Source organism: Adelges cooleyi, unplaced genomic scaffold (assembly GCF_023614345.1).
Source record: "Adelges cooleyi isolate 19-005CV unplaced genomic scaffold, UGA_ACOO_1.1 ACOO_flye_CR_arks_rails_tigmint_CR_PRNA_247, whole genome shotgun sequence".
In the NCBI taxonomy this organism is placed as follows: Eukaryota; Metazoa; Arthropoda; class Insecta; order Hemiptera; family Adelgidae; genus Adelges; species Adelges cooleyi.
The window spans coordinates 4,780,005-4,795,245 of NW_026095912.1; the positions used below are offsets into that span (position 1 = coordinate 4,780,005).

A 15,241-nucleotide genomic window follows, 5' to 3' on the forward strand; every position below is an offset into this window, starting at 1 on the left:
TCGGGAAACATCTGCACTGCTCGCACCGTTCAGTCGTTACAGAGTTAGGAGGAAGACATTATGCCTTATGCTACAACACCTAAGCAGAATAATCCACAATACCAAAGTATCGTTGCAACGTGGGTACCAAATAGCTGTGTAGGTATAGGTATATACATAATATAATATTATATGTATATTATGACTTGTCATTGTACCTACATATATATATAGATATGTACCTAATGACGAGTCGCCAGACATTTTGTTCAACTTGGGCAGACCTGTGCGGCCGTTTTGTAACACCGGTGTACCTACATAATTTATAATAATAATATTATTGTTATTTTACACCGCTTATGATTATTATTTAACACCGCTGTACAGGCAAACGGCAAAATTGAAACGTCAAACCTACTTATGTGGCGCACCGCTCCGTAACGACACCACCGCGCAAATAGCTATGTAGTTATGTACCTACAGGTAAATTAGAGGTACAAATAGATAGCATTGTGTTTGTGTATATGCATACTTAGAGATGTTCACATGAGCATTAGCCCTCCCCCCCTCCCCAGTAGAGTTGCGTGAAGTCTCCTTCGGGACCGTCAACATTTTAATACTACAGGGACTAAAGCCTCCCACCCAAAATAAAAATAATCAAGTCTTTACCTCTATGTCCGCCTATGTATTTTCGCGGACAAGAGTATAAAGATAACACATAAACTAGTGATGAGATTATGAAAATCCTGATTTTCACAGCAACAAAAAACACGCTATTTAAGCCATTTAACAATCGTACAAGTAATTAATATTTGTACAACATAAAGCTGTGTAAACCTAAATAAAATATTTTTGAAAATTTAAAAATAAAACACAACACTAAAAAAAAAAATTACTTTTGGAATTCAGATTTGTTGAAATCCGAAAGCAATTTATAGTGAAAACTCAAAGTCAACGATTTTTTTTTTTTAATTTTTATCAAAACATTTTACTTAGGTAAATGAAAAAAAAAACCATCACTTCCTGCACCAACGTTCCCATCAGTAATGTATACAATAATTACACTTTGAATATTAGTAACTATAGCAAAGGTTATATATAAATACCTAATAAAGGTTAGTAATTTACACTCATGCCTCCCTCTACTTCCATATTCTCTTCAATGATCTGGGAAATAATTTTTAGGGAATCCTTTTTTTTATACAATAAAATACATTTTTATGTAGGTATAATTAAAATTATACGTTATTGTATTTTGGCACTATAGAGTATATATAGAATATTTATGTATTATAGTAGATATATATTTTATTTCCTGGCGAGTTATAATTTACGACTATCCTGCCCTCTACATAGTAATATAATGCTATAACTATTACTTCTTATCTTTCAGCCTCACAAGTAAGATGTGACCGTAGTTTCTCGAAATTAAAATATGTTAAATTTTTATTTGAGGAGTACCTTGTCACAAGTAGCAAGACTTATTAGACAGTATTATGATTACCCATGTTTAGATGGTGAGTTTATTGAGAATTGGTTAGGTAAACATTGTTTATTTGGATGAAACAATCGATAAAGTTGTTTTTCCGTCAACTTGCTGTTATATGAATACGGTTTTTTAAATTTCCTCAAAATAAAATATGTGTTCTTGTAGAGCGACCCGCAGGCTATAAATGGAACTCAACGAACGACCGTTTATAATAATTGTTATGACTATCGCACGTCGACAAGGCGCAAAATTGCGGCAATCTCATTAACCGTAAATAATTATACGGCACTGTTATGACTACAGTGTTATGTCCAAATCCAAATGTGGAAAAAAAAACAAATAGCAACCACTCTGAAAATCAAATATATTTATACCTACACAGCAGTGCGGATTTAGGAATAAAAAAAGAGGGCGAGACTAGAAAAAAAAATTCTTATCCTACATACAATTTACAAGCAATAGTCATAGTCCATAAAGTTAAAGTTTACATAGTAAACAAAAATTGGTACAAACATAAAAAAACACTTTAATCGAAGAGACTGACAGTTATTTTTTTTTTACAAATGAGTTCAACAATAATTGTTTGAAAAAAAACATTATTTATAAAAGGTTAATCAAAAACGTTTTTCCAAAACTTTAAGTTTTACTTTTTTTTTTGTATCTGTATAAATGCCACATAAAGGTTTTTGTTAAACTTTTACTCTTTCCCTCTAAAATAAAAGTTATGTGTACAAAAAATTATCAATTATTAAATTGGTAAATACCTACTTGGTTGCTTTTTCATAAAATCGATTGTGTACAATAAATTAAACTGTCACTTATATACTTATATTAATTTACTATCATCATATTTTGTTTATTGAAATTTAAATTTTCCAACTATTTTAAAACATTTTTATGTTAAATGCATAGTAGTAGGTACTAGGTATAGTAGAATTATTATTAATTTTTCTATCATGTAGGTTACATTTCCTATTAATAAAAACGTAAAAGCATATAGGTACTTTTTTTATTACTCTTTTAATGCAAATGGTTTATAATAACTGGTAAATAAAAAATTGTACTCATCAACATGTATATATATATATATATGTCAGCATAACGGGCAGCCAATTAAAATCAAGTATAGAAGTACACAGTAATATATACATATATATATATATATAGTAATAATAATAAAGTATATAGTAAAATTGATATTTCAACCATGATTCGACCCTTGTTTTTAGCGCATACAATTTAAGTACATTAGTGAGGGACATAGTCCCCTTCTTTGTATCCACTCCTGTTCATAGTGTACCTACTGGCTAAAAATGTAGGTATAAAAAAAAAATCCGAAATATTGCTTTTGTATTAATGGACGGAAACGCAATATCGCTTTCCGCTGTTATTAATTAAAATATTACAATACATGTGCGCACACACGGTGTCGTGATATCATACAGGACCTGTATTATGTGTAGTACCTGTTATTATACATGAATTATAATATAAGTTTCCTGTCCTAGAATAATATACATAATTCGTGTAGTAATATATACTTAACAAATTTGATTGTGCGTCTCGCAAGAGGCGAGAATAAAATAACACTAATTATTATGGTGTTATATTCTAAATTCTAAAGATACAATGTTCGATATAAGCATATTATACTCAATGGTATAAAGTGTACCACCAAAACGGTTTTTAATTAAAAATGTTGTCGGTTTGTGTATTATACCGAAAACTCTTGTACCGTGTAGAAAGTTTTTTATGCATTACATTTATCTACACAATAATATATGTAAATTTCATACAAATAATAAATGTATAAATATAATATAAATTACATTGTATAGTTGTATTAATTGCTACTAATTAACTAGGTATATGGATACTTTATTTTACAAGCTGGTAGTATAATACTAATGTGCCTATATGAATTAATAATAGGTGTATTGGATACCGAGAATAGCGCTCGGCATAAACTTAATTAAAACTTGAGAGAACTGACTCTGTACATATATTAATAACAAGTTTACACCGCATTGTATAGCACCGAGCAAGGCCTAAATTCATTCAAGTACTATATTAAAAATAATTATAAAGCGTTATGTTACCCACGTTAGGCGTATAAAATAATAATATTCACTTATTGAACTAATTCAAAGTAACAACAGGTCTCGTGCTTTTACATAGTAATGGAATAGAATATTTAAAAAACAGTTTTTTTATGAAACCAGACTTACATATTTGCACTAATAAATAATAAATAACAAGAGCATCTAAATAGATTGCTGAAACTACTACCGTAACGTATGAGGTTGCGCCATCTGTCGGTCCGCAGAGACTCCATACGGATTTGAGAATAAAATGAGAATAAAAACCATATTAAAATATATTAATTTCCAAAAAAAATGTACATTTTAGCTGAGAAGGTATTGTTTTTACAATGATGTGTTTTTATTTTTTAATTTTTTGTCTAGACCCAAGATATCTCGTAAACCTCTGAACCGATTTCTTCGTGTAGCAACTCGATAGATTAGAAATCATACCTGGAAGGTACTTAATTGGGCCAAAAATTTAAAAAAGTCACCCTTTTTCCATCAATATCGAAAAAACCCCCCAAAACAATGTACAAATTTTTCAACTTAAAATTATTACGATGCTCTATAACTTTTTTTGAAAATAGTCGAAAATGTTCCAAAATTATACGAATTGTTCTTCAAACATAGTACTATCGATAAACATTAACAAAACAAAAATATATCATAAACCTTTTCCCCTAGAAGAGATAGAATTTTTTTTTTTTTTTCACTTTTTTAAGCAAAGTTTTAAAGATTTAGATAATAAATTAAATGCACCTGAAAACAAACACTGATTTTAGATCATTTACTCGATTTCTATACCTAATCGGGTAAATGATCTAAATGTTAGCTGCTATTAGCTAAAACTAAATTGCACCATAATTTTAATTTATACCAAAAAAATACTGTATGTGTTTACAATCTTAAATGTTAAAATTTGTTTTTACTAAAGTGTCATACAAATTTGGTCACGATGTAGAATTAAAACTATAATTTATGGTTAAAGGTCATTTCAAAATGCCTGAGCTAAATTTATTCACAATCCAAAGTTATTTAGTATTAAAAGTGTTTTTACAATATAATATGTCGAAAAATAGAAGAAGCCAAATAATTAAAAATTGCCGATAAGGAAGAGTTTACTATGTAAAGACTAAAAGAATGTAAAAAAAAATAAAATTCTACGATTAAGAAAAAATTGTTTTAATAAAAGTATATGTTTCACTAAACCTGAAAATCGTTTTACCCACAAAAAAAAGTTGTAAATAAATTGCTTAATAATGAAAGCACACAGACAAGTCATATTTTTTCAATTTGATAACATCAATTTAAAAATATATCACTATAATTACACTAAAAAATTATGAAATCCAATCAAAGAAGCGTAAAATCCATATATAAGCGTATTATTTTATAAAACAATAAACATTTATAAAAATATCTAGTTACATGTCTTTATTATATTTTATATAATTACATCTTTTATTTATTTTACACAAATAACAATTATTATTGTTTGGGAAACACAAAAAAAAAAAATCAACAAAATATCAACCTACGTTTGCAGTGCATGAGTTCTGTTTTTAAGTAGTTTTGTATAGGCAATATTTAAGAAAATTGAGGTTTTTAATATTGTCATTTGTCCATATAGGTTTTTAATATAGATTTAAGAGAAGATAGTGATGGCCAATGTGATGTTAAAAAACCTTACTACAAGTGTTCAGTAAATAATTGAAAAAAAAAATCTTTAAGTGAAAACACTAAATTCCCAGATTTAGCCGCCTATAGATTTCCTATAGGCGACCAATCGAAACTTTTTTGTGTGTACAGCTTTAAAATGCCTGGTTGAAAACCACTTAATGTCAATTATATATGTATTTTGTTTAGGCCATTTTGACTTAAGTGACCCAATTTTATAAAAACGCACAATAGTAATTTTATTTTTGCTTATAATTACTACCATTTTTCAGAAAATTGAACTTATAGTCAAATTTGTATGTAACGTGCTTACCGCGGTGGCTTATCTTTCAGTATACTCACCTAAGTAGAGCCCACGCAATTACTTATGTGTGCTTCCTAATTGGTTGCACGTCTTGTAACGTACTTAACCAAGTATTAGGTCTTTTCCCAAATGATTTGCAAATAAATAGCGCGTACTGGACAAAAATCGTTTAAAACTTATCCGAGCCCAAGTACTGCCCGCCTTCTTAAAAAGAGTTCCAACTATAAGGTTTACCATTTCTCTGTTAGATGAGTAATTATTTAGATTTTAATACATATTTTATTAACAATACGTACTAAAAAATAAAAGCATAAATAAAATTAATAGAGCACACCTCTTTTGACAAATGGGAATTGTTTGATTTTTATGACGTTTTTATTTGACAAATTAAGTCGTATGGTTTTTTAAATGTGACATCGTAAACCCAATCATGCGATAAATCAAGCAATTAATTTTTAAGTGAAATAAAAATGAAAAAATTCTTTTATTTACTCGGAAAATTTAATTAAGCGGACAATTTAAACTATTTATACCTACTGAAACAAAAACATAAAAAATAACTGTTTTTAGATTGCTCCAATTCTATTTTTTTTTTTATCGTCAAAAGTCATAACATAACAATTATTTATGTTTCTTAAGCATTAATCAACATTTTTTCGTTTTAAATGTAGACAACCTATCAAGTATACCTACTGTATGCATTGTAATTTGCGTACTGACTGGTATAAAGACCCAGTATTCATAAAATATAATGAAACTGTAACAAGAGTAGTGGCGGAGAACTTATGTGACATTTGCCACAACCCGAAAGCTCTCCCCATTACTTATAACTTTGCCACAGAGTACTTGGCAAACACTAAATCTTTTTCACGAACAAAATAAGTCATTAGAGGAGAGGTACAAACTTTTCGATATTAGTTTCATGACTAAATAAAAATAAGTTTATATACAGTGTGTTTTATTGATGATTCGACAAATGAAATAGGTAACTTTTGTTCTAGTAAATATTTTTAAGATTTTTTTTTTATACATGTATACTCATTTGCGCTATAAGCACCACGTTTTTTATTGCACTTAACTATTTTACTTTTTTTAATTATAATTGTTTTTTTTTTTTTTAAAAATTCAAGATTACTGCGCTTTCTCTACCGCACTCCACCTCTCATCCTACCCTTTAAGTTTTAACGTTTAGTAATTTAAAAAGTTATTAATCCAAATCTGGTTATCGACCAGTGAAAATTGTCAGCAAATTATTCTTAATCAAATGGCTATCTTGAATTAAAAAAAAAAAATAGAAACATTATTTAAAAAAGTAAAATAGTCAAGTGCAATAAAAAACGTGGTGCTTATAGCACAAATGAGTATATATTAATTTTAAAAAAATATTCACTAGAACAAAAATTAATTTATTTGTCGAATCATTGTGCAACACCCTATAACAATAACATAGAAGAGATATTATACTTCAATCTATGATAATAATATTAATATTAATTTATAGTAATAAGTTTATTTAGTCATGGTTGATTTCAGAACTTTTAATACGAAATTTATAATGATTTAATTTTTCTAACTTTTTTACAGATATAATAGATTAAAATACCAAAGATGGGTAATGGTAAAAATCTTTATTTTCATATGTATTTATTCGTATGTAGCGGGGGATATACTGCCATATACATATCAAAATGGGAAACATTCCTATCATGTTTTGCAAGTATTTAATATTTTTTTTCAACTTGCAACTTTGACCATCTAAACAATTATCGTACGCCCTTTTCCCTGGAAGGGGTGGAATTTTTGAAGCTATGCTTCTTGACTTTTTGACATTTTTTATTCCTTTCTTTTGCTTTTTATACAAAAATTTAGTGGTTTATGTATGAAAAGTAGACCAAAGGCAGATAAAAAATGGGGTTGTATCATATACAATTTCCTCGAAAATCTGTAGTCAAACATTTCTTTTTTAAGGAAAACCCAAAAAATTCGACCGTAATCAGTTTTTAGGTTGCTATGACGTGTGATTTAAACATATTTTATTACTCACATATTCGAAGCGTTTATTTAAAAGTGATTTTATCACTTTTAGTTAGGTATAATAATATCAGTAAACCAGTAACCTCTCCATCCCCACTAGGCCCCGACCTCATTGCAAATCGACAAATACACCACTTTAGTAAAAATAAGTTCCTTGTGTTTATATTATGTTGACTAACGCTGAACGCAGATAACTGAGAACTTCGGTGTAAAAACGGCAATACTTATACATTAAAACATTAAATATTTGGTCTCGACTTGTGACATATTTACTTAAGTTTTATATAAGCGACTCGTATCAGCCCATCGTGATACACCTTATAAGGCCGAAGGCGGCAGGTATAATATACATATAGGTACAATACTAGCAACGCCAAAAAGAAAGAACTCAATAATTATTGACAATGTTCTTTCTTAATCTAAATATTTCCAAGTACTAGTAAAATATAAAAATGAAATTACGTAATAATAATTATTATCATAATCGTTGAAAATAAATTATGCCATTATCGATTTTAAATACAATCGTAGTGTAAATTATAGGTATAGGTAATACAAGTTGCGTAAACGTTCAAAGACCCAAAATTTGTTATTTTTTCGATTTTCAAATTGCTCGTAAGAATATTGATATTAAAACATTTTATTAGTTTATGTATTTAATTAGTTTAATTATTTTCACAAAAATGTTTTCTTATATTTTAATGAATTCCGAAAGAAATAAGTTTACACAAATCGAGAAATTACAAAACTGAAAACAGAAATGAGAATGACGTACAGAAAAATGCCGACTCGTTCTTGCCATAGATCACATAAAATATACTATTCAACGTTGCAGTACTAAAAAAAAAATACAAATTGCCAAAGAACTCTTATATCTTAACAGAATTGAAATCGGACCATTTAATATATATAAGTAGGCGTACTTTTGTCAGACTTTTAAATCTAAGACGTCCAAAAAACCGACCGCTTTCAATAGTGCCATAAATCAGTTTTATTTTTAATAAAGCTTGGAGAACTACTCGGTCAAATAGTGGTTTCAAGTTATTTACAACTTTTTTTTTGTGGGTAAAACGATTTGTCAGGTTTAGTGAAATATATACTTTTATTAAAACAATTTTTTCTTTAATCATAGAATTTTATTTTTTTTTTACATTCTTTTAGTCTTTACATAGTAAACTCTTCCTTATCGGCAATTTTTATTTATTTGGCTTCTTATATTTTTCGACATATTATATTTTAAAAACACTTTTAATACTAAATAGCTTTGGATTATGAATACATTAGCTCAGGCATTTCGAAATAACCTTTAACCATAAATTATAGTTTTAATTCTCCATCGTGACCAAATTTGTATGACACTTTATTAAAAACAAATTTTAACATTTAAGATTGTAATCACATACAGTATTATTTTTTTTTTTGTATAAATTAGAATTATGGCGCAATTTAGTTTTAGCTAATAGTAGCTAACATTTAGATCATTTACCTGATTAAGTATAGAAATCGAGTAAATGATCTAAAATCAATGTTTGTTCAGGTGCATTTAATTTATTTTTGACAGCGAACTAAAAAGATACCTATTGTTTATTTTTAAAGATTACTGTGATGCCTAATTGTTAGATAAATTTCTGCTTTCAAACTATTTGAAATAGTTAAATATTTGTATATTTGTAGTGGAATTAGTAATTAACTGATAAATATGTAAACTCATAATTAGTGGTATAGAAGATATCAATGAAAAATAATACAACATTTCAATTACAGAGAAAATGAACAAACTACGTACATTTTACTAAAAATTATTTAAATAACTCCGAATTTTTCAATAGTCTTGAGTTTTATATTGAGCTGTATAATTTAAGAACTAGTCATTAGGCTTTGATAAAATAAAATAAAGATTATAGATGATATTAACATATTTTTTTAAATTCTGGTAATGTAGAATATTTAATTAAAAAAAAAAACAGTTACACATAAAAACATAAGTTTGTGTTTTGCCAAAATTTTACATTAACAATATATAAAACAAAAACGGTAAAAATAGAATTTATCACTAAAATAATAAATTTGGTAACGCAACGCATTAATTGTACAGTACGTAATTATCTTCTCTGAAGTATACCGATAATTTAAAAATATTATTTTTTTATCATATCACGCAATACAGTAACTCCTTTGCACTCCGTAATTATACTAATATTTTCTAATAGTATAAAATATTATCGGAAATGGGGGACAACTTTACTGTGGATTACGGAAATCCTTGCCAGCGTATTTAGCACTGCTTCCGAGTTCTTCTTCAATGCGCAGTATTTGGTTGTATTTGGCTAGACGTTCAGAACGACAAGGAGCTCCAGTTTTAATCTAAAAAAAAAAATGTATACAACATAAATAATTGAATAAAAAAATATTTTTATTTTCATTAAAAAATTATTCATAGGTTATATTATAGGTAATTATTATGGATATAGTCTTACTTGTCCAGTGCTCAAGCCAACGACAAGGTCAGCAATAAAAGTGTCTTCTGTCTCTCCTGAACGATGAGACACCATTGTTCCCCATCCACTTTTCTTGGCCAACAAATGAGCATCAATAGATTCCGTAACTGTGCCTATTTGGTTTACTTTTAACAATAAGCAGTTGCAAGCTTTTTTCGAAACAGCCTCGGCTATGCGTTTTGGGTTGGTTACAGTTAAATCATCACCGACAATCTGTAATCAGAGTAAAACAAATCAATCATTTACTATATCAATACTGAATACATTTACCAATCATAATTTATTGGTAATTGACAAGATTTGTCAAGTTAAATATTTAAGTTTTTACTTTAATCTTAATATTTTATAATTAAATAAAAATTATTGGTATTTTTAGCCTCAGTGCGGAGCACGGATGAGGTGATTAGTTTTACAATCATATGTGACTTTTTTTTTTTTGAGGGTCTGTAGTGACAAAAACTTGTTTTCTATGATAATAATAGTAACTTATACCTGAATTTCAGTAGAACCAGTCAACCCAGACCAAGCGTCCCAATGATCTTGGTCAAACGGATCTTCAATAGATACGATTGGGAATTCCTTAATGAATTCTTTATATAATTTAGACAATTCTTCAGTAGTGATTGTTTGCTTTTTATCCTTAGTTTCAGATTTGTTTTTAAAGTCCAAATCATATTTACCATCACTGAAAAAAAAAAAATGATTCCAATTAAAAAAACTTTTAGTGAAATACTACTAAAAAAGTGAATATATTTTAAATATATTTATAGTTTCAAGTCCTCCGGCAAAAATACATATTATTAAACATATTTATGTATAATATTAGAAATGAATGAATAGCCGAGTGGGTAAGGTCGCAGTGATTTAATGCTCACTCCAGTTTTGGTCAATTAGCTCTGTTTACTGAACAGAACAGTCGAGTGAAAAAAATCCGTCAACCCTTTGTTCGGCAACAGATTATCGGCCAAGGATAGGGCAATTCAATTCCCGATTTAAAATTCTCCTCGAATGTCTTTTTTAGTGCTGTTTTTTAAAAGCCCATAAAATAAATGTATTTTATTTTTTAGTTCTAGGTTAATTTAATAAATACTTAGGTAATTTGTATTTAATAAATGGTAAACAACTTGCCATCATCGTTTTGTTGATACTACTTACACATGAAATTCAGAAGCAGCAACATCCATACCGATGACAACTTTTCCTTTGTGTCCAGCTTTCTCAATTGCAGTCTCAATTAAACGCAAACCTTCCTTGTTTTCAAGAATATTAGGAGCGAAACCACCTTCGTCGCCAACAGCAGTAGCATCCAAGCCGAATTTCGCCTTGATGACATTTTTAAGGTTGTGGTATACTTCTGCGCCAATTTGCATTGCTTCGGTGAAAGAACTCGCACCTAATCCCAATACACAAAAAATGTACAATAAATTGTGTTGAGGTTATTTCATAAGAATTGTATTAAAACTTTTAATATTACCAGTGGGAAGGATCATAAATTCCTGCATGGCCAATTTGTTGCCTGCATGAGAGCCACCGTTAATGACATTGAACGCTGGAACGGGTAAAATTATGTTTTTGTTACCAGCTAGATCGGCCAAATGTCTGAAATTATACACGACAGAAAATGTATACAAAGTATTATGTGATCATAAAGAAATTCGTTAACATGCCTAAAAAGTGGTACTCCTTTTTGAGCTGCACCTGCTTTAGCTACAGCTAGTGAAACGCCCAATATAGCATTAGCGCCAAGTTTAGCTTTGTTGGGTGTTCCGTCCAGTTTAATCATAAAGTCATCTATAGCTTTTTGGTCAGACACTTCAATTCCCTAAAAACAAATGTCAGATAAAATATGTAATGTTGTTGATTAATATTCTACACACCATAGAACATAAAACATATAAAGAATAACTTAAGTATGCGGTTGTAACAATTCATTTTTCAATAGATTATATTTTATAATCGTATAATAATGTCGTTTTTGTTAGTGCTCCGAATTTTAGAATAAAATAAATTAAAAATATAAATAACAATGTAGGTATGTTAATTACCGATTTAATAAGAGCTGGCGCAATGATATCATTAATGTTTTTCACGGCAGTTTTTACGCCTTTTCCAAGGTAGCTGCTCTTATCATTATCACGAAGTTCCAAAGCTTCATAGATACCAGTGCTTGCACCGGATGGAACAGCTGCACGGTAAATTTGTTTGTCTTGGGTAAATAAATCGACCTAAAAAAAACAATTATTTTATAGTTATTGTATATTATGTTATAATGGCTACCTGAACTGCTACCAGCTATTTTTTTTTTAATTATTTTACAAAATACCTAATATTAGTAATCACTAATCAGGAGCATACTTACTTCAACAGTTGGATTACCCCTGGAATCGAAGATTGAACGTGCAACAATTTTTGTGATAGCCGTAGTGGTCTTACAAGTAGAATGAGGTATAACAACAGTCTTTATATACCTAAGCACAAAATATTTAAATATTAGGTACCAGTTATACTTAATTAACTAGAAAATGGATTAAATATAAAATAGTAATAAATAACCGACACTACAATGTGATATACTGTCACCGTAACATTTATAATAACAATTTTTTTTTTCAATGACAGATTGAGGTTACGGCCAAATGGCATTATAATTGGTACGTGTACTATACAGACCCTTATATTTTTTCAATATCCGAGGGTAATTAGATACAATAATTGACACTACACATCAATACAGTTACTAAACTGAAGCGATTTTCTGCCCGTCCCACTTTTACTTGCCCCCACCCGCCACTCATTATGTCGGCAGGTCACCAATTGTTTTGGTACTCTTTCGATTCACTCGCTCCGCTAAACTAAAAATTTCCAAGGTTTGCAAGCTACAGTCTAGAAGGTCACAGTTTTAAAGTTAAGTCAAGTTTAAATTAAAAAATATATTAAAATTAAAAAAACTAAAATAATTAGCACTAAGCTGAGATTCCGACTTAAATCAACCACATGTCGTAGAGGAGTTATTACTCACCGACATCACAGACTTTAGGACATTACAGACATCACAAAATTTGTAAATTTTTTGTTATTTTCTTATTAAATATACTTCTGTCTACTAAAAAAAGATATTATTTTATATTTTAATTACCTCAGATATTGAAAAAAAATAGGATGGGGGTCTGTATAATACTCAGTACCTTATAATCAGTACTATTAAATAACAGTATAGCTCTGTTGGATCTTATATTAATTTATGTCTAATGATATTGTTATGTGACCTAAAGCATAAATGAAAAGGATTAATGGAAGGAAAAGTATGGCATACAAACCTAGATAAAACTACTCTTAAATCAGAACGCCGTTTTAGATTCAATATATTTTTACAGAAGGATGCCATTGTTCATTAACAATTTGATGAATTCTAAGGACAAAATAATACAATATATTACAAAGGACACAAGAGGTGGATTAAGTAAATAATTAATTAAGTATAGGATAACGATAATTTATCCTTCAACAACCAGTTCTACACTGTGTTCCAAAAGAGAACATACCAGGCGGCGACCTGTTTACGTTTTTGCCTCTCAGCGGCCGCCAGCCATCACTAGTGATGCACAAAACCGGTATGTTCTCTTTTGGAACAGAGTACACACATAAATACATACTTATATCATTTTACTTTACAAAAATAAATTGATTTACTAAACTATGTTAAAAAAAAAAATGTATTATTTTTTGTAACTTTTGCAAAATAAAACTGCTAAGGTAATGTGTTATGTTGAACCAGATTAATAATGGAACCCTACAATAAATGATTAGGCTTAAAAGACGCAACCAAACAACTACACTAATTTAACCAATTAATTGGTTAGGTTAACGTAATTTTTTTAACAGCTCTAGGTGCTTCAATTTAGGTACTTAAAGAATCTGTACTACATAATTTAAACAAAATTTGTAATTAATTTATAAAGTATATATATTTAATGCTCACACGCCAGACAGTTAAAACCGTTATACAAAAATTACATTCGAGTATAAAACAGATTAGAGAGAGTATCACATCATTTTTGTTAAGCAAGCCGCACTCGATAAAATGAGTTATAATACTAATTATGACAAAATGAACAGAAAAAAATCGTCAATACTTACAGTAATATGGAGAAAAGCGGCAAAGAATAGCTCTGTCTGCGAAAATTAAATGAAATTTACTCAGTAAGTTCTGAAAAGTGAAAAAACCAAATTCAATTGTCATTTGTCATCTTTACCAGCTGCAGAAAGTCATTACAGAACGCTATTCACACTGACAGACCACAGTGTAACCAACCGGTGTTTTTGAATTTAAATACCACACACAAGTATGTTGAACATAACGATGTCTGGGAATTTTATTTATCTCTTCAAGACACATTTACACAAATCGGTATTGTTGTTATTAATTATTGTTTCGTTTTTCCCTTATAATTACATCGGAATAAATGAAATCGCAATGGGAACATTGATAATTTAACATGGGAAATATAGCCTATATGACTCCGCTGCTCTGCATTTAAGATAACAAATGATTTGATTTTTACTTTATAGTGGGGACAGAGCGTGTTGTGATCGGGGCAGTCCCAATTTCTAAGGAATTAGTATTCTACCTGAAAGTGATAAAAACACTTTCAAATAAACGCTTCGATGCGAATCTATAGATGGTACACCTAGGAATACAAATATGTAGCGATAAAAGCATAATATGCTTAAAATTATATACTTTTGTGTCTGATCGTATTAATACTATTAAAGTATTAAAGTTATGTTATTCATAAGTTGAAAAAAATTTACATTTGTTGAATGTTTTTCTGGATTTTGAAGGGGAAGAGGTGAACTTTTAAAAATATGTTTTGTCCAATATGTGCCATGCAGGTGTAGTTTCTGATCTATGGAGTTGTGATAAGAAAAAAAAATTAAACATTTTTAATTTTGCTCATTCAACCGGCGTTTGTGATTCTGATGCAGCAGACTTTGATTGGTTAATTTGTACAAATATTATTTAAATAAATAGGACCTTAATTAGATAATTTTCAATCTAATGTCTCATAATCCTTAGAGGAAGGCTTTAAAAATGTAAAAATAAATAAGAAAAGAACGGCTGGTAAGTGGAGAGTGGGGTTGTAGGAATATAGATAAATAATTATGGCGAGGTCAG

The 15,241-nt window shown here is 29.1% G+C and overlaps 1 protein-coding gene across 1 annotated transcript; it reads right to left on the reverse strand.

The window, feature by feature from the left end:
• Nucleotides 1-9,607: 9,607 nt before the first annotated feature.
• LOC126837129 (alpha-enolase-like) lies at nt 9,608-14,310 on the reverse strand. The gene is made up of 10 exons (XM_050570946.1): nt 14,203-14,310; nt 13,383-13,474; nt 12,425-12,533; nt 12,111-12,290; nt 11,733-11,887; nt 11,540-11,664; nt 11,221-11,458; nt 10,558-10,750; nt 10,045-10,278; nt 9,608-9,931 (listed from the first exon to the last, which is right to left on the reverse strand). The coding sequence occupies exons 2-10, from the start codon at nt 13,448-13,450 to the stop codon at nt 9,809-9,811; spliced, it is 1,425 nt and encodes a 474-aa protein (XP_050426903.1). The 5' UTR covers nt 13,451-13,474; nt 14,203-14,310; the 3' UTR covers nt 9,608-9,808.
• Between the last annotated feature and the right edge of the window lie 931 nt (nt 14,311-15,241).

What these genes read in the sequence shown, in the direction of transcription:
- LOC126837129 (XM_050570946.1), bottom strand. Translation starts at nt 13,450, where the DNA reads ATGGCATCCTTCTGTAAAAATATATTGAATCTAAAACGGCGTTCTGAT. An exon ending in AAAGGAGTACCACTTTTTAG is followed by an intron (nt 11,665 to 11,732) that starts GCATGTTAACGA and finishes GTATAATTTCAG; the next exon opens with ACATTTGGCCGATCTAGCTG. An exon ending in TTGGCTTGAGCACTGGACAA is followed by an intron (nt 9,932 to 10,044) that starts GTAAGACTATAT and finishes TTTTTTTTTTAG; the next exon opens with ATTAAAACTGGAGCTCCTTG.